Consider the following 20,192-nt stretch of genomic DNA (forward strand, 5'->3'; position numbering starts at 1 on the left):
TTTTATACTATGTAAATGTATTATGTCATTTCGTAGATACTTTTCTATGAACGTACATATTATTCTCATCCCAAGATTAACCGAACGTAGAAATGAACATGTGTGAATTTAAGTTTTTTTCATAAATTTGACACGTATATTATCGCTTGTCTCTTTATGATTTTTCATTACGTGCCATGCCCCTGCGATAAATTTCATTTTTTTAATATTATTATTCAACAAAGAGAATAAATATTTTATTGTTGATTGAACTGTTGACAATGAGCAATGTTGACATGGTCAACAAACTGTGCTTACGGGCTTCAAATTGCCTTTTAAGTTTTTATAATAATATTATGATTTATAATGCCATTTTACCATCACCCAAGAAATTTTACGCCATTATTAAAAGCCGCTGAGAGAAAAGCTGTTAAAAATGGACTACATCACAGTATATTTACATCGAGATTCGATCGATACGTAGGTGACTGGAGTAACGATTTGAAACAAGGTATCTAAATAGGTGTTTTATTAATTAAAAATTATATTAATCCAGAAAACATACATATGTATTTAAAACTATATAAGAATATGTTATAAGTACCTAATAGTTACAAAATACTATGTACTTTTTAATATGTAGTAGGTACCTAACTACCTACGTAATCTTTTTAAAATATAACTGCTAATTATTTCTTAATCACAGTTCCCAAGAAGGCAATATATTCAAAGATTCGATTAAGAACTTTATAACATGTTTCATAGGTAAAGGCTTGTTCCTGACATACACGGGAAAATTATACGAAGGCGATTGGTTCAAAGGATTTCGGTAAAGTTTGCATAATGCTCACTATTATTACATACCTACGCATTTCTTTTACCTATTGTTTCATACAAATGTACATATAACATTAACTATGATATGTAACTATATCTTAAGTATTTTAGAGCTGGTTTTGAACAACACTTGTCTTTAATTAATAATTATATATACGAGTTCTACTGAACGGTTTTAAATGCAATTTTTATAGGTAAAGTCGTAGTATTGTGTGGCAAGGTTTAATACGAGCTAAATGAAAAGCACTTTCTAAATATCATAACGGTGTTCATTGATAAAAGTAGTTAAATAATGTAAACAAATAAGAAACATTGTATGTATCTACTCCCTTTGGTACTTACTACATTTTTATGTTAATAATAATCTCTGTCTATAACTTCAATTACGATGAAGTTCTTGCAATAGCGGTAGGGCTATCACTATTCCTTTGATCATATTAATCCTTTTAACATTTGACAGACACGGCTACGGTACCCTTAGTAATAAATTGTTAAACGGGACATATAACCTAGAATATAGGGGAGAGTGGGTAAGAGGTAAACCAGAAGGTGCTGGCTGGAGGTACTACGAGAATGGTGATGTTTACTTTGGGTTTTGGAGACGAGGCCAACGGCACGGCTACGGCAAGATGTGGTATGCAGATGGAACATTTTACGTTGGCTATTGGAATATGAGTAAGAAGGAAGGATTGGGAATGTTTGTTCAAGGTACATTTTTATATAACACATAGCTGTCCAGGCAAACGTCGTTTTGCCATGTATATCATTTATAATAAAAAATAGGGCTTAATCGTAGAGGGGTGAAAATTAAGGGTTGTTTGTATTTTTTAAAAAAATAAAAATTTACCTAAAAATTAAATTTAGGGGTGGACTACCCTTAACATTTAGGGGGATGAAAAATAGATGTTGTCCGATTCTCAGACATACCCAATTTCACAAAAATACATCACACAAAATTTCATGAGAATCGGTCAAGCCGTTTCGGAGGAGTTTAACTACAAACACCGCGACACGTGAATTTTATATATTACATGTAGGTGGTAGTAGGTTTTTGTATGGCAATAGTCCATACCAAATATTTTACACTATTTATATGCGTTTAATGTGTACAAAACTGATATCGAAATTCTGGCTAAATACAGAAAACGGTTCTTATCGTACTACGTAGTTTAAACTTTGCAAACTAAAGCAAAATTAGCAATTGTGTTTAGATCTAGATCAAAGGATATCTTTTGTAGGCACTGCTGACGTCAACCATTTATTAACTAAATATTGAGTCTCAGCCACAAAGATAAGAGATTTTTTTGCCTTAGATACGAAATCTATAAGCTAGGAAATATTAGATAATTCGCAAAATGTAATGTATTTTAATTTTTAGAAACATACATTTAAAAAAAATCTCCACTGTTATTTCAAAGGCCTGTTTTCGCGGTTAATAGGTTTCGTTGCGATACATATCAAGGGCTTAATCCCATTCAATGAATACAAGTATTAATGTAGGGATATCGGTTATAACTTAACATAACATCTGTACGAGCATATGTCCACTATCTTATAATTGACTTTGTCAATCTGCAGAACAATTGTACTTTCCAAGAATGGTTTGGATGATAACTTACACCTAGGTATTAAAATTTTTTTTTAACAATTCACACCAATTGACCTAGTCCCATGCTAAGCTGGTTAAGCTTGTGTTATGGGTACTAGGCAACGGATATACATAACTACTAACCACTAGACCAGTGAGTCTGCTGTTTTTAGTTAATGGCAACCGTTATGAAGGCAACTGGCATCAAGATATGAAAAACGGAATCGGCCGTTTCTACCACCTTCACACTGGACAGTTGCAGGAAGGATGTTGGCAGGACAACATTTGTGTTATGTCTAAGATGTCAGATATAGAGATTCGACAGTTTTGTTACTTTCCTTCCGAGTATCCTATACCACCTGTAAGTACCTAGTGCAAAATAAGCACACAGACTTTAGTTCTTTTATTGTTGAGATGTATTTCTTTTTATACATACAAATTTAAAAAAAAACAATTGCCGTGAACTTAATATATATACGCGAAGTTATGTATAAATTTAATATTTTAAAATTGATACATAACTACCCTAAACCATATATATATATGAATGTTAAAAAATAGCACAGCCCACCTATCCATTCTATGTAAGTGTTCCTCTTGATATTTCCAGGAAACTTTACGAGAGTCAAAGAAAATACTTGAGGACAGCGAGTTCTGGCTGAAACAACAGATAGGGAACATAGACAATAAATTAAAGTTTTGTATTGTTAAAATGTAATTTATTAAAAAATCTACGTCAGATCATCAAAATGTTAACATTTTTTCAAAAATTATACATTTAAAAATCGACTTACTAACTTTTTCATTCCGACTGTTATATCACAGCATTATAATAGTTAATGAGCTTTATTAAGTTTACAAAGCCATTAAGTAAATTTAGGTACTACTTAAATACTACTACGGGTAAGACTCAGAGTCATAGATTAAAAGCTGGTTTGAAACAAAGTATCGATGTATGCTTTTAAAGTGTACGAAAACAGCTGCTTATGTTCAATTTGAATTGCAAAGTTTGTTTTTATAATACACATAGTATAACTGTCACCGTAAAATTGTAAATACCGTTAGATTGTAATCTATCTCGCGAGATTATAAACTGTCGAAATATTGTGAACCTCAACGAACTGCTTACAATTTAACGTATTATTATTCGGTAGTTATATGAAATTGTTGGAAAGTAAAATTAATCTGTAATTGACCAAAGAAGTTTGAATGATAACTAAGTTAGTGTAGTACAATCTACCGAATAATAATACGTTAAATTGTAAGCAGTAAGCTGAGGTTCACAATCTTTCGACAGTTTATAATCTCGCGAGATAGATTACAATCTAACGGTGTTTACAATTTTACGTCAACATAACCAATATTATGATAGGTTTACTAAGATAATATTGTGGTAGGGGAGCCCAAGAGGGGATTTCGGGATTTACTAAAGCGCGGCAGATTAATATATAGGGGGATACCTTGTACCCGGTTAAGTACCTCCACAAAATATGAGGCCCATATATAAAGCCGCACGTGAAGGAGACAGGATCAGTTTAGTAAAAAAAAATTGACCATCAGAAATTCCGAAGCGCGTCAGATTAAGGTAGGGTGAGTTAATTACATCCTAAAAAGTGTATATTCCACTAATCTGACAATTTGAGAGTGACGGAGAAAACGGGGAGGGCAACAAAGTTGTAAAAAAAAAACGTCATCTCGACATTCTCGAGCGTAGCTAAATTTTTTTTTATTTTGAAGGAAATAATTCAAGAATAATGAAAAATATATAATCTGACGATTTCCGCAAGCCGAAATAACAAAAATTCGTCGATAAAGTTAAATGCGTGCAGCTGCGTGATGCCTACATTTCCTTAAACCGATCGGAATCTACTAAACGGCGTTCAAAATATTTCCCTCAAAATTACATTTCCTGTGAATTTGAACCGATTCGGACCGATAGATTTTGAGAAATTTTGAAAAATCTTAAAAAAATAAGAAATATTTTTTTTTAAAGTGGTTTCTTTATCGATCAACTTCAAAAACTAATCCGCCTTTGAGCTTGAAAAACCACGTCGATCGCCACCAAGCTGGTCAAAAGCGGTTGATTCGTTCGAGAGATATCGTACACGAAAGAAACCCGAAAAAGTGTTTTTTCGGGATTACTCCGAAATTTGTGGTTTGATCAATTAAAATTGCAAAATTATTTATGAGGATGATAAAACTGCGTCGAATGCCGCCAACCGCGTGAAAATTGCTTGATCCATTCAAAAGTTATTGCGGTTTGAAAATTCCAAAAATAGTGTTCTATGAAACTTCTATCAGACTTTCGAGCTGGGAGAGCTCAAATGTTATTTCTTTGAACTCAGCGAGCTCAAAATATCAATTTTAAGCGCCCAGGAATGGAATTAGCGGGAAGTTGCAGGGATGGCCCTTTAGGTGAACCGTTTTTCTATTTTTTTTTGGCAGATCAGGCGAATCCCTCTAGATAATCGTCAGATTATGAGACAGTACGTTTAGAACATAAAGATGAACCACATATATCTTAATCTGACGCGCTTGAGTATTTCAAAATTGCGATTTTTTTTTGCAAATTAAGAAAATGGCTGTGGGTTTGCGTCCCATCGAAATCGTCAGATTAGTGAATGAAAGCTTTTTTTTGGTGCACTTAACACTCCCTTAGAAAATCTGACGCGCTCGATAATTTTTTTTTTTTTTTAATTTTCAACCCTTAAATACAACCACCCGCATCATGCAAACGATCAGATTAACATACGTACATTATTAAAAATACGTAGGGCATAGATGCTATCAATATCTGACGCGCTCGAGGATGTCCATGCAACAGTTTTTTTTTACATATTTAACTATCTATAGCCGCTTCCCCCACCGATGAAAAGGAATTTATCATATAACATTTTTTTCTTCTTTTTATCTAAGCTTTGCATCCCAATAGCTCTCTACGACGCTCGAGTAAATCCCCATTTAGCATCGTGGGCTCCCCTACCATTGGTCTAATTAAATTAATTTTAGATGATGTTTTTAAGGAATGATAAGGTACTTTTAAATCTTATTTAAACGGCAAAATTACATTTTCCTTATGTTATATTCCTTTATACCACAACTTTAAGCAAAAGATACTACCTACATTAGCAATGCAATTTAGCGTTAAAAAAATATGTCTTTTTATGTGAATATCACAAAAATATATTGAAACCCGTTTATTTTAATAGAAGTTACCGGTTATTTTTTTAAATTATAAAGTCTCCCGGCTATATATATGAGCATTAGAAAGTATTATAATAAATAAACGTAACGTCATGATGATTAAACACGTTTTAAGTGTATTTTTTACTAATATATCGCGGTACACTTTCTCAATATCATTATTTCTGTAATAGACCACAAGCCCATGAACAGAAAATACCTGTGAAATGACCCAACCTGAATTACGCTTAGAAGGTTGTTACTATATCTGAAAATAGCTCTGAGCACTATGCCGTCATTTCTGAGCGGTACATGTGAGTACGTGAGTGAAAGGACTTTCTCAGGTACAATGGGGGAATTTCGACTAATTATTAATGTACGGCTTTGTTATAAGTGTATAGATGATTAAAAATAAATGTCGAAAAACCTAGTGCCGTACAAAAGTGATGGTGCTGGAAGTCGGTGCAAATTTTTAATTCGACGACAGTTGCAGAAGCAATATAGGTCATTTATTACTGTACGGCATTTGTGTGATTCCTTTTGGACACATATACAGATACTTTACCCGTAAACGCCGTACATATTCCCAGCGGAGCGGTCGAAAGCCATGGGGTCGGAACCCTACCCCTACACCCATATACCCTAAGGTCATTGTAAAATGTACGGCAACATGTTCAAAATATTATTTAACACGGACAATAATGTTTTATAATTATGCCGTCCAAATATTATAGTTAATATTTGTGTAATTAAATATTTATCGAAATTTCAGGATTTACCAAGTTCTTACTGCTGTAAGATCAGAGAATAATGTACGGCAACTTGTTTTTTTACATAATGTTACTAAATATTACCGTTGTACATTATAGCCGTTCATTATAAATGGTAACAAATAAAAATATTATGATAAAAAATATATGAAATTTCCGAAATTTAGATGACTTTTCAAATGCTCCTAGAGTAATATGGGAAGTAATATTTTCAAAGATTATTGTTATTTTATATGTAACAAATATAAATAAACAAAAAAAACCAGATGCCGTACATTTTACTCCAGAATATTCCTTACAGCTGATAAAAACTTCGACGACATTTGAGGTGTCCCTTAAGGTCATTAATAACTGTACATATCTGAGTATACTACCATAAGGCTGTAAAGTATATTTACAGCCTTATCGTACCAGCAGAGAGAGGTAAAGGAAAAATATTTTTAACAAAAATAAAAATATAATACAGGGCGTCCCAAAGTTATGAGACATGAAGGGAAAGTACCTTAAATATCGCAGAGAGGGTATTTTACTAAAAGAAGACTTTATGCTATTTTTAAAAGTTAGTAATTCTGCATTCAAAGATTTTTTTTAAACTACCTGCCTCGTCTAGAAATCGAACCGGCTTAAATTAAAAAAAAAACACCCCTACTTTTATGATACCAATCGAAAGAATGGCCAAAACCTAATAACTTTTCTAAAGTAACAGACTCGTAGGGGATTTTTTTAGGCCGAATACGATAGATAATGTTTTTAATTTGATTAAAAAGATATATTCACGCTGTTACTTTCTTTTAAAATACTATGTTACTTAAGAAGAGTTATTAGTTTTTGGCCATTCTTTCGCTTGGCATCATAAAAGTAAGGGGGTGTTTTTTTTTACATTTAAGTCGGTTCGATTCCCAGACGAGGCAAGTAATTTTAAAAAAATCTTTGAATGCAGAATTAATAACTTTTAAAAATAACATAAAGTCTTCTTTTAGTAAAATACCCTATCTACGATATTTAAGGTACTTTCCCTTCATTTCCCATAACTTTGGGACGCCCTGTATTGGTAGGCGGTGGTAGCGGACTATCGAAAGTGTACGGCATTTATCTTTTATTGAAGATTGTCTAAAGTATTAATAACCTGTGTTATTGCCGTACAGATAAAAGTCACCGGAAAATGACTCTTTTCTGAGGAAAGTAATTTACCCCATACACCTATGTGTTCCACAAAAAATGTACGGCATGCTGAAAAATGTTATCTATTTGTGAAGTACTCTCAAGATCATTTAATTTTATGTTGTTTCATATCATCATCACCTATATGCTAATCAGACATATGTTGCGACCCTTGGTTTTCGACCGCTCCGCTGGGAATATGTAGGGGAGACTGGGTACACTTGATCCCTAGGGGACACTTGGTAATCTTTATTAAAAAATCTACTAAATGCGCAATCTTTTTTTAAACTAGCAACACTTGTTTGTTTAAGGCAAGGTTAACTTTCTGTCATAGTTTCGTTGGACAAATATCAGTAGTTTGCAAATGGCCGGCAATCGAAATTTTCTGTGGTGATTTATATAAAATTTGGTAAGTTTTAACACGACATATTTAATAAAGTGTGATGGATTCGCTTTTTTAAAATGTGTATAGCTTTTAGAGCATTGTTTTTCCTGTGGTTTGACGCTTGTTGTTATGAAATAAGTAGTAAAGTGTTTAGACTGATGCATGTTTCATAACCTCAATGTATTTGGGGAGATTTGATCCTCTTCCATAGGGGTGAATTGATCCCAGGGATCATGTGTCCCATAAGAGGATCAAGTCTACCATACATAAAATATTTACTTTTACACTTTTATGGCGCAATTATTTATTGGTATTTAATTTTTAGAATACGATGCCGCGAAAGTATAAAACTAAAGAAGGTTCAAGAAAAAGAAAGCCAATCGATAAAGAAAAACTAAAACTTGCGGTAGCTGCAGTTCTGGCCGGAAATACACTAAAAGGCACTGCAAAACAATATTCGGTACCTCTCATGACTTTGAAAAGATATGCTAGAAAGCAAAAAGAAAATGACGAGGAAATATCATACGAACCCAACTACAAAAAATCGCAGATATTTTCAGACCAAGAAGAAAATGATTTGGAAGAATATTTGGAAACCGCTAGTAAGTTGTATCATGGCCTCTACCCTAAGAAAGTACGTACGCTAGCTTACCAGTTCGCTAGCAAGAATAAAAAGAAGATTCCTATCAGTTGGGAAGTTAAAAAAGAGGCAAGCTACGATTGGTTTTGGGGTTTTATGGAACGCCATAAGAAATTGTCGTTGAGAAAACCCGAGGCTACAAGTCTATCAAGGGCCACTAGTTTCAATCGCCATAACGTGCAGGCATTCTTCGCAAATTTAAAAAGTTTGATGGAAAGATTCAATTTCGATCCTTCGCAAATATTCAACGTGGACGAAACAGGTATAACAGCCGTTCATAAGCCCAAAAAAATTGTTGCTTGTCGAGGCCTAAAGCAAGTGTCGAAAGTGACATCTGCCGAAAGAGGAGAACTTGTCACGGTCTGTTCGGCAATTAATGCAATTGGACAAAGTTTGCCACCTTTCATGATATTTCCCAGAAAAAACTGGCAAAACAGAATGCTTAATAATGCTCCTCCTGGAAGCAATGGTTGCCCAAATCCCAGTGGCTGGATGACTGCTGCTACATTCATGCATTTTTAAGTAAAAATTTGAAAATTAAAACTGATTCAAAATTATGTGATTTATATTTTAGCTGCCCTTATAATTAGTTCCCTTTATAAAATTGGATTTCTAGCAAAAAAGAAAATAAAGTAAACTCACGTGATTCATGTGTCCCCTATGTATGGGAGATTTGATCCCCCGGGATCAAAGCTCCCTTATGGTTGGGAACAAGTGTCCCTGATATAAGGGACACATGATACACGTCCATGGTATGAAGTTTTATGAAATTATGACTAAAATTGTAAACAAATCATGCCCTCTTTTGGATTGTTGATAGATATTTATATTCGAAACATAGAAATATAAAAATTTTAGCAATAATGTAGAGAGTAATAAATTTAGAGACCAAAATACAAAGGTGGGATCAACCCTCCCCAGCCTCCCCTACGGCGTTTACGGGTAAAGTATCTGTATATGTGTCCAAAAGGAATCACACAAATGCCGTACAGTAATTAATGACCTATATTGCTTCTGCAACTGTCGTCGAATTAAAAATTTGCACCGACTTCCAGCACCATCACTTTTGTACGGCACTAGGTTTTTCGACATTTATTTTTAATCATCTATACACTTATAACAAAGCCGTACATTAATAATTAGTCGAAATTCCCCCATTGTACCTGAGAAAGTCCTTTCACTCACGTACTCACATGTACCGCTCAGAAATGACGGCATAGTGCTCAGAGCTATTTTCAGATATAGTAACAGCCTTCTAAGCGTAATTCAGGTTGGGTCATTTCACAGGTATTTTTTGTTCATGGGCTTGTGGTCTATAATGGAGTATATGGCAATAATCGAACATATTTACAATTCAGATATCGTATCATGTGTTGTATCTTAAATTTCGACCTCATTCTTTTACCTTTCAAGGTCAATACATTGTACGAGGCCATTTAATGTAAATTCGAAGGTGAACATTGTACTCAATAATTTCTTTTTCTGTTTGTTTTCTTAGAAGCCTCTCTAAGGAATCTTTACGTCACACCTTCGTGACACACTTGCAAATACGAGCATAATCTAAGACGAAAAGTATACATTTGTTATGTTCATTTTGTACACAAAAAATAAGAATATATTACGTACAATTCATTTAATTTATTGTGAGTCATAACATATAAAGTAAAATAAGTTTAATAAGATTAGTAGTAAAATTTGGTTGTAGAAGAACTTTTTATGATTTAATTAATAAACTACAGGATTAAATATTATTTAAAATAAGGTAATAGAATGAATCATTTCAAATGAATTTGTTATAAGTATATTAAGTCAAATATTGCTTGTTTGATAGAGAGATGTAAGAGATTCAGTTTTATTAGATTAAAGGTTTTACAAATTTCACAAAATTAGCTGTGACCATTTTTTTTAGTTCCTATTACAAAATCTAGTGCAACCACTAATTGGCACAAGTCTTAAGTACAATTTAAGTATATTTTTCTTACCTACTGTAAAGAGTAACAAACAGTATAGATTATAACATTCCCATATAAAAGTACTAAATCACACAACTCGGGCCTGATCAAACATTGTCATGTTATTCATTCGCGAGTCTTGATCACCTAGTTCAATTTGTTCTTTCAAAAATTCTAATTCCTTTATACCACAGTTGACAACTTCATATTTATGTGTTGCTAATGACATGTAAAAGTGTATGGCGAATGCTAAAAACACTATCATAACTGGAATTAGAAGAACACATGCGGACCAGGCAGCCGTGGGGCTCAAATCATAGAACTTCACCCAGCAAAGAATAGCTATTTCTACTAAGAATAAGATAAGACCTAACAATGTTGAAAAGGCCCATGCAATCTCTATATACCAATGTAATCTCTCGTGGGGAGATTCGTGAACTAAGGATATGCTGTGGAGGTTGCCAATAGCTTCAATGTTTGGTAAGATACATGTGCTGATCATCAAAGCCAGCATGTGGACTGCTACCAACAATGTAGTACAAACTGTGAATGCTACCAACATACCAGCGGGAATTGTTGTTGGCGTATTTAGTTGGACCTCAACCATTGCTACCTGAAAGAAAATATCTTTAGTAAGGTTTGCATGTGTAAAAACTTTGTAAGTTATAGTCATATTCGCTTTGAAATTATTGAGAATTGTAGTTGATCATTGAGGGATAAAATTAAAATAGTGGTTAATATACCTATTTCCCTATCAATTTCTATAGTAATTATTCCATTGTCTATATTTACTGCTTGATTTAGTTCCTGCCCTTGTTATTAAAAATAGGTCCTTGTTAGAAATATTGAATATATAAAACACTGAATGTATCCACTTCCACTATAATTTACCATTGCAAATCCAGATAAGAGTGCTGAAGTTTTGCTGGAAGCCTTAAGTTTAGCTCGACTAAGCTGTAACTTCCTCCAAGAGAGATACGCCGGTGTGTGTAGGGCGTCATCAGCGTTTAACGCGCCCTCGTTCGCCATCACGCACTTATGCTGTAAAATATAAAAGAAAATGTATAATTGGTAACTTATCTTTGAGTCAGTCAAATATAAAATATCTTGACATATCATATAGACAATGAACCTTGTGTTGCAATTTGAATTGGATTTTTTTAAAGGAATGGACTTGTTATTGTTTCATGCTTTGTTGGCTTTCATATAATCTTTAGTATACCAAAACACATTGTAAAAGCAACCCCATGATCATGATGAAAATACCATCAACACACTTAATAACAATATAAATGAAAACAACTTATCATAAACATAATGATGTATTGTTAACATGGCAGTTTATAAGTAGTTAATCACATAGTTTTTAACTGATTATGTATAACAAACATTTGTTAAAAGAATTAGCTGGATGCCATTATACCATTAACAAAAAAAACCTGTTGCACACTGCAAGAAAATTAAAAAAATAAGTGTAAAACTTATAGAATTTTACAAAAACAAAAATTTAATTGAACCAAAAAAAAGTTGTAAAACACAACTAAATATCCTAAAATTTAATATAATGTACAGAGTTAAAAGCTAAATGAGTCCTATTTAATAGGTTAATATTCATATATATTGATGATAGATGAATTATTAGTGATACCTATGGACTAAACCCACTAAATTATTTGATTATTGTTTACTAGACTTATTCAATTGCAATGTTTATTTCAAGCACATGAGTAAAGGCAGATATTTTAAGTTAAAGCTGCAATTATAACATATAACTTAAATAACTAATTTATTAACAAATATTATAGACAATTGTATACATAAATTAACACAAAACCATCTTAAACCCTATTGTGAACCACAAGCAGGTGAATAAAAAAAAAGGCTAACAAATCTTCAAATAAGATTATTTACAAAATGTAAATAATAATTGAAAAAAGGCATATCAATAAAAATTATGGTCCTGAATGATTGCTCCCTCACTATACAAAAAATATAATTTTATAACTCACTTTTTAACAGGAATTTAGGGTCCAAATTTGACTGGAAAATCAATAAAAACCCCCTGATAAGATACCTGTGTTTACACTTTAAAATAAACAATTGTAGGAGATAAACTAAAATGTATGCTTGTTAAAAAAAGGCAAGCAACAAACTTAATCAAATGTGAAATGCAATAAAAGGAGTAATGTATTAAAGTGACCTAAACAAATGCAAACATTGAATTAGAGGACTCATACCTTGGTTGGGTTTGGGCACCAATTGTTAGAATGAGTGTAACGACTGGGAGGATGCCCGAAGTGGTAATTATTTCCGACTGTACTAGCTGACCAAACCGACATACCTATACAATACACGATAGACCTTCAAGTCGTCGGGGTCACTTGATTAGATTCCCATGCAATTTAATTTTATACACTATATTTAAATAGTAGCTTCGGTTTACCGCAGTGGTGTTATTTATATGAGAATAAGAATAAAGTAATATCTAAATGCAAAACAATTAACATGGTAACAACTACAATAGGTATATATATTATGATAAATTAAATTATATTAAAAATATTTACGGAGTAGAAACTTAGAAGTAAGAACGTAGGTAGACATTTAAACAAAAGTCAAAACGTAATACAGATGCCAAATGTCATAACTTAAATCATGCACGTCATTTTACGTTACGACTTTTAGTAGTGACAGTGAGTAGTTGTAAGATATGTCACAACGGAACGCCATTGCTATGTGAAAGAGATAGCTATAATTATCTCACTCATTTTTCTAACGGTATTGCGTCCGTGCGGGAGTGTCCAAGAAAATTAGGAAATTGGACGAATGAGAATGATAAGTCACTTGTCTTATTTGTGGATAATGTAGGTCGGATAAACTGTTTGTTTTGGTTTATTATTGGCTATCGTTGAGAAGAACTTGTCTAAGACTAATGCTGAAGAATTTAAGCACAGTTGTTTGAAGTACTGTGAGAGAAAACTGTAAATATTTTATTTGTGCTGTGGTTAAGTGGCTTCCCGTTTGTTGTGTCACGATGGCTGAGGCTGCAGCTGCTACCACCACGAACCCAAATGCCGAAATAGTGCGAGGACAGGTGTTTGAAGTTGGACCGAGGTATAAAAACCTCCAGTACATTGGCGAGGGAGCTTATGGCATGGTTGTGTAAGTACTTACCTCATCACCATTTACAAACCCTGTTTACATTTATTAAAACATACCACATCTGTAACAATATGTGGAGTTATACATATGTATATTTCTATATGACAATTACTTCATTGTGGCACAAATTATTCATTTTATTAAACAAATAAAGTTTACTTGAACAATTACATATGGTTAAAAAACATGTACTCAAGATTATAATCAATCATATATATTAAATGAAGACTAGCTCTAATAAAAAAGCTATTTATTTTACAAATTTAGTTACCACCTTCAATTAATTTACTATAGTATGCATTCATAGATAGTTAACTTACAGAAAATGTTAAACCATAAAACAGATAAGATATATATGAGTTAGATAATCATACTAGTTAGTTACAATGACTCCAATAGGGCAGTAATGTTGATTGTGAACTCATATTAGAACCAGAATACTTATTATCTAGTTGATTTGAAGTTTTATAAGTAAGTGAAAATGAAAATAAACAATAGTATAAATACAACTTTAACAACATTTATAATTTATTGTAGTGCATCTTATTGATAATTAAAGATGCATAGTATATGCAGATATTTTATTGCTTGATTCTGTTAAATAGTGATAAATGATATGCACAAAATGTGTTTATGAACCATGCGCAAGGTTCTGTACAGATGTTACTTTATAATATTTATATCACGTGGACCATAGAAACAACTAAAAGTTATATGAGGAAAATAATCAGATATTGAGGAAAATAAACAGATATTATGAAAAACCCTTTACATCTATGCTATAGGTTTGATACAAATATTGTTGGTTAAAGATTATTTTGATGCTACTAGTGACGGAGTAAGCTAGCTTAATTAATATTTAATGAGTTAAACGATATTCTGTATTCCAAATAGATGTCAAATATATTGCAATTTAAATCTATAAGTAAGACCGTTATAATATACTATATTCCACAATTAGTAAAATATATTTTTTCAGGCTTATCTAAGTGACATAAGAATGATGTATCATTTGAAACCCCCTGAACTAATTATGATTATATTATTAAGAAATTCAAAAGTTATACCACTTTGCCCCATTGACTATTACTAGACAGGAAATAGAAGTTAACATATCTTACCACTATTTTATTCCATTTACATACTTAAATTTATGAAGCCAAGACATTCAAATCTTTGATAACAATGAAAAACATATTTAATGTACAGTTTAAAACAAATGAATTTAATGCTGAAAATGATCAATTTTGCATTCTTTATTTAAATAAGTAATAAAAAGTAATATCATATAGATAAGGGAAAATTTAACTAACATTTATGGTGGTTATAATCTATTATTTACACCATAGACATCCTCTAAGAAAAAAATCATCACAGAGTATTGTCTATTAGTTTTGTTATGAGGAGGACTGTACGTGATCGGAGCACTGAATACGCGATGATGTCGGCCCGACCTTAGTTATGCCACATCCGTTATTCTAACACCTTAATATCCGAGAATTCTTGAGATATACCTTGCGATTATATCTTGGGATATTTAAAAAAAACGTACTTAAAATGCAAGAATCATCTTAACTTTGAATAATCAATTACTTGATAAATTACGTAGCATTTTAATAATTGTTTTTAGCACATGGACACAATGTGACCGATTTTTCACCTGGGTTAATTTGCTCGTAATGAGATGATAATATAGGGCTTCTTATTCCTTAATAAATGGACCGTTCTTTTTTCCATATATCGAAGATCTTACTTACTTTATATAGTATGTGATAAAAACATTGATTTGTACATACCTTTTCCAGACAGACAAACAAAAATATCAAGCTTGCAGTCGTTCAGGAGTTACGTAAACATAATTTGGCGATTCATTTTTATTTAAATAGATAGTAATAATAATAGCTCTTTATTTTGCTTGTACTGCTGGTAACTATCAGATATATATACGTACTATAAAAACTATATTGAGTTAACAACGAAATATCTAATCATGCAATCGCCACTTAAAATGTCTTACGTTCACAGAAGTATAAAGAAGATAATAATTTATAATAGATATATCTTAATACTCTATCAAAATCAGACCCTTGGTCCTCGTTTTTAGAATATAGAAATATAATTAAACAGACGGGTGAGTCTGATAACTTTTCATTTTAGCATGATTAAAATTCTTTTTGGAACGGATTTTTACAGTTGATTACACATGAAAAGCTCAACGGAGAAAACCTAAAATAGAAATCTTGCATTGAGATTAACTTCGAACTTAAATAGCTAGGTACTTAAACGTTGTTTTACCGAAGTTCAAAGTTGGGAAAACTTAGATTAGTGCGTCAAATGAAATGTAAATAGAGAAATTTATGTTGTAATTAAAAAAAAACAACTCTTTAGGTCTGAGCCTCAGATGTCTGAATCTGTTTCATGATCATTTTTCAATCGTTCCTGACACACGCATTCGACTTCTTGGGTCTAAGACATGTCGGTTGCCTCACGATGTTTTCCTTCACCGTTCGAGAATGTTAAATGCGCACATAGAAAGTCCATTGCTGCACAGCCGGGGATTGAACCTACGACCTCAAGGATGAGAGTCGCACGCTGAAGCCACTAGGCAAACACTATATAAAGAATATTAAAAATTAACTATGTAATCCATTGAGGTATACCAGAGGTCTTCCATTAAGATTCTTGCAGGCTTTTTGTTGATGCTCTGACTTAATAAAACATGGCTTAGCTGGCTCCAGTTAAATTGACCCGAACCTTATGTTACACTCCGGGACGATAGTCTTAAATTTATTATTCGCCGCCCTACGGTATGCATTTAGCTTTAGTGCAGTGATTCCCAAAGTGGTCTATATCGACCCTTAGGGGTCTATGACAACCTGCAAGGGGTCTACGTCAGCGAAAAAAAATTTGGGGGTCCATGAAATGAAAATGGGGGTCCACGGTAGTGGATCTCAACACATATAATACACTGATTGTACCTATTTACTTACATCATACTATCTTGTAATATCAAAACATATACATTATTTATAAAAGTACCTACATATCAGATAAAAAAAACTATTTTGAGTAGTTTTAATTTAAATTCAATTTATAAATGTATAGATTAACATGTGTTTTTACTTTAAGTTTTTAACACTAAACTTCACTACAGTTAGTATACAGGAAATCAATATCAGGTAAATAGGGGGTCTACCCAACACGGAAAAACATGACAAGGGGTCTATGACACAAAAAAGTTTGGGGAACTCTGCTTTAGTGACTGTGAAGTCGTACATAATCCACTAGGCACTTCACGCTTGCACCATTCAAACGTCTCGTTGCACAAGTTATTCCACTAGATTGCTCTCGACATAGACCTTCGGTACCAAGGGTTCGCTGCCAAGTACTAAGCCAACCATGAACATTAAAATAATTTGTCACTTCACTGATTCTGGTGTAAAAAATTCCGACCACTTCCGAAGTAATTGAGAATTGTAGGGCTTTCCTTTCCGTTGCTAGGTACCTACTTTTTTGGTAATATCATATTTCTTTTGATGTTTGTAAAATGTAATAAAACCTTCATAATTATTTTTTCCTTCATAAATGCGTATTTATTATCTGCTATTTCGTACCGTGGATCTTGACTTGAAATTATAAGACGGCTGCGTGAAATCTTTTAATTAAACTGAAGTTTTACCTAAGTTTCTTTAAAGAATTAATTACCTGTCGAACCAATAACATTAAAAATATCTACTGTAGTAAACTAGTGTGTACAATCATAATTTAAAATGATCGTAACATAGAAGCCACAAGAACGATAGGTCAATAACTTAATTTATGTGCAATTACTATATTCGATTGATCGCATTTATCACTCTCCCTGCCGGCAATATTACTCGGGTTAACCTACCGTGCTATTAGATACAATATCGATATGTGAAACGTGACTTCAGCTCGAGAAATGTAATGATATACCGCTGTAAATGTTTACGTACGATATGTTGACACTGCAAAATATGACACGTAAAATTCTTTTAACATTCTGATTTTTGAAGACCCAAGAGAATTTTCCAAATATGATGAAATTTCGGCTCTTGTTCATTGTATTAAAATTACAAGTACATCATTTTATGACCTATTGATATAATATTTAGGACGATACTGTAACTAAAAAATAACCATATAGGATTATTAATTAATAAACCGATTCCAACTGGAATTAGTCATTGTTTGTAGGTTATGGAAGATAGATAGATGGGAGTTTTCCACTTTAAGGTATATGCCATATGCGTTAACCACTATGTCACGGAGGAATATATGCAATGTGTTATCTTTAGTTTGTATTATGTTTAATGAAAGTCCGTTTCATAACAATCCATTAGTTTAATGAGATTGGGAGCAAGGCATACTGTAAACTAACCTACAGACTACCAACAACCTTATTAAATAATGAAGAGTGGTGCCTATCTACATATACTATAATAAAATACAAATACACCATTGGAATACATTAAAGAAAAACTTACCAACATATACATGACTCAATATAATAGAAGTTGAGTGAGATTTTTAGTTTAATAATGCTTATATTATCAATGAATTTTTATGTTATTAATACATACATTTTTACAACTAACTTTAATATCGTAGCTATCCACAGATACCTAAAAAATCGACTGCGTGAGAGGCACAAGACACTGATCCTCTAGAGCTAAAAAGATTGTAGCGCCAGTGAGTTAGATACTCTTCGAATGACTTTATTCCGGCTCAGCTGTGCTTTGTAGTTATTAAATTTCCGAAAATTTATTAGACATTTGCTTTGAAACTTTGGAAGACTCCGCATTCGAAATTGGCTTGAACTAAATATAATTGGCAAAGCCATAGTGATTTTAATATAATGAAATTCCGTTGATGTTGGGGATATTGAAGGTTTATTTCTCAAATTTTGGACTTTGAAATATGAAATCACAAACCTTGTTTTGTCAAGGCATGTTTGCAATACTTAATAATTTTCAAACATTTGTATTCAAGTTACTTTGTTACTCTGCGAGTTGATTTGAGTAGACAGTTTTTATTTGACTTAACAAATTGGAGCTGTTCACCGTTTTATTTTACTAAGAAATTTATGAATTATATTTGAAAGGACGTAATTTTATTTATATTTGTACTGCAGTAGTTTAGCGTGAAGAGAATGTCCTATTTTTATGACTCAAATAAAGACTTTTATAGCGTTCAGACTTCACACGGCTGGATTTTTTTTTATTAAGATATGTCTATAGCATATGGTCATCACAGAATGTAGAATTCCAATTAAAATAATTTTTCAAATCGGTCCAAAAGTTTTGGCGCCACTTCCAATCAAAAAACAATCAAATCTTTGTTCATTATTATTTATTTGATATAACGAAAGCTTAAAGTTTCTATTCCCTTAGCGAGAACTTTACCCATAAGCAAAATTATATATATATATTGCAAAATGGAAAACTGTTGTAACTGTTATTTTAATCTGAAATTTAAAAAAATACTGTATTTATTACTCAATAATATATTCAAAAAAACAGTGTTTAAAGTTGTTTGAATTGAACTTTGATTAGTGCGAGTGCAAGTGATTAGTAATTGAGAACGATTAGTGCAGCCCTGCGATTCTGTAACTCACTTTCAAATAAACAATAAACTACAAGCTCCCTTCTTATCAGAATGTCAAATCATAAAATGACTGATTTGAGCGCGACCGCCGCTGCGAAAACCGCTGTGTGAGTTCGAAAAGTGAGCTACAGAATAGCAAGGCTGGTGTGTATGCAAGTAGTGTCCAATTATTGTTTCGTGTCTCTGTTAAGTAAATTCAGTTGTCGATAGTTTGGCAGGCACGCTGCGAGCGAGGGGGAAGGGACGTCACTACTCGCAGTTCACTCGCAAAAATATAGAACATGCTTCTAATCACTTTACTACGTCGATGTCCACACCTGTCATCTCCTAATCACTAATCACCTGCACTTATCACTTGCACTAATCACTATTCAAAGTGAATACAGGCCTTAACAAGAAATGCGAGCGCATTGACATGTAGTAAAAATCCAACACTGGCTGTTAAAATGGTGTCACGGAAGCATAGTTAGGTATGAGCCATGTTATTTGTATGAGTCAATATATCCTATTGTTTCGTAGCTTGGATTGTCGCGTTTTCCTCCTATGAATCGGGATATGTTCATCCGTTTGGCGAATTATACGCGTTTTGTTTTCTCATCCTTTGTTTAGATTTAAATTAATTGTGATACAATAGTAAGATAGTAACAGTCTATTGTTTCTTCTTTTGTTTTTAGCTAATCTGTTTCTGTAGTTATAAATTGGCAAAATGTTTTCCTAAGTAAAATTTAACGATATTAAAAGAAAATGTTGTTGGAGAAGCTAAATTTAAATTGCAAGACTGAATATGTATTCAATAGAATTATTATCTGAGTCAGTTATTCGTATAATAATAAATTAAAATGTAAAGTTGGTACGTTTCAGAATATTAGTTCATTTAGAGAGTTATACAGAATGTTTAATCTACTAA

General features: G+C 32.6%; 3 protein-coding genes and 1 long non-coding RNA gene across 8 annotated transcripts in view; 3 read left to right on the plus strand and 1 right to left on the minus strand.

Moving 5' to 3' along the window:
- The first annotated feature begins 178 nt into the window (after positions 1–178).
- Positions 179–3,197, plus strand: LOC125054856 (MORN repeat-containing protein 3-like). Its single transcript, XM_047656993.1, has 5 exons — positions 179–490; positions 745–808; positions 1,277–1,524; positions 2,578–2,765; positions 3,015–3,197. The coding sequence occupies exons 1-5, from the start codon at positions 346–348 to the stop codon at positions 3,120–3,122; spliced, it is 753 nt and encodes a 250-aa protein (XP_047512949.1). The 5' UTR covers positions 179–345; the 3' UTR covers positions 3,123–3,197.
- A 4,526-nt stretch (positions 3,198–7,723) lies between these two features.
- On the plus strand, positions 7,724–8,551 carry LOC125054858. The gene is made up of 2 exons (XR_007117782.1): positions 7,724–7,927; positions 8,229–8,551. It is a non-coding gene; the product is annotated as an uncharacterized LOC125054858 (long non-coding RNA).
- Positions 8,552–10,161: 1,610 nt separating this feature from the next.
- LOC125054855 (calcium release-activated calcium channel protein 1) lies at positions 10,162–16,144 on the minus strand. Of its 5 annotated transcripts, none has more exons than XM_047656987.1 (4): positions 16,131–16,144; positions 12,733–12,927; positions 11,387–11,536; positions 10,162–11,108 (listed from the first exon to the last, which is right to left on the minus strand). In XM_047656987.1, the coding sequence occupies exons 2-4, from the start codon at positions 12,832–12,834 to the stop codon at positions 10,584–10,586; spliced, it is 777 nt and encodes a 258-aa protein (XP_047512943.1). In that variant the 5' UTR covers positions 12,835–12,927; positions 16,131–16,144; the 3' UTR covers positions 10,162–10,583. The 5 variants fall into 5 exon arrangements, with proteins under 5 accessions (XP_047512943.1, XP_047512946.1, XP_047512944.1 ...); XM_047656990.1 differs by lacking the exon at positions 16,131–16,144 and adding an exon at positions 12,505–12,535 and having other exon boundaries at positions 12,837–13,111; XM_047656988.1 differs by lacking the exon at positions 16,131–16,144 and adding an exon at positions 12,505–12,535 and having other exon boundaries at positions 12,733–13,111.
- LOC125054854 (mitogen-activated protein kinase 1) overlaps positions 13,251–20,192 on the plus strand; it is a 65,567-nt gene continuing 58,625 nt past the window's right edge. The window contains exon 1 of the mRNA XM_047656986.1: positions 13,251–13,657. Coding sequence (XP_047512942.1) covers positions 13,530–13,657 — 128 coding nt within the window. The 5' untranslated portion in view covers positions 13,251–13,529. The remainder of the gene's footprint in view (positions 13,658–20,192) is intronic.

This window comes from Pieris napi, chromosome 12, assembly GCF_905475465.1.
Source record: "Pieris napi chromosome 12, ilPieNapi1.2, whole genome shotgun sequence".
Lineage (NCBI taxonomy): Eukaryota > Metazoa > Arthropoda > Insecta > Lepidoptera > Pieridae > Pieris > Pieris napi.

What these genes read in the sequence shown, in the direction of transcription:
- LOC125054856 (XM_047656993.1), top strand. Translation starts at nt 346, where the DNA reads ATGCCATTTTACCATCACCCAAGAAATTTTACGCCATTATTAAAAGCC. An exon ending in GAGTAACGATTTGAAACAAG is followed by an intron (nt 491 to 744) that starts GTATCTAAATAG and finishes CATGTTTCATAG; the next exon opens with GTAAAGGCTTGTTCCTGACA. An exon ending in ATTGGGAATGTTTGTTCAAG is followed by an intron (nt 1,525 to 2,577) that starts GTACATTTTTAT and finishes TGCTGTTTTTAG; the next exon opens with TTAATGGCAACCGTTATGAA.
- LOC125054855 (XM_047656987.1), bottom strand. Translation starts at nt 12,834, where the DNA reads ATGTCGGTTTGGTCAGCTAGTACAGTCGGAAATAATTACCACTTCGGG. An exon ending in GGTGCCCAAACCCAACCAAG is followed by an intron (nt 11,537 to 12,732) that starts GTATGAGTCCTC and finishes TATATTTTACAG; the next exon opens with CATAAGTGCGTGATGGCGAA. An exon ending in TCTTATCTGGATTTGCAATG is followed by an intron (nt 11,109 to 11,386) that starts GTAAATTATAGT and finishes ATTTTCTTTCAG; the next exon opens with GTAGCAATGGTTGAGGTCCA.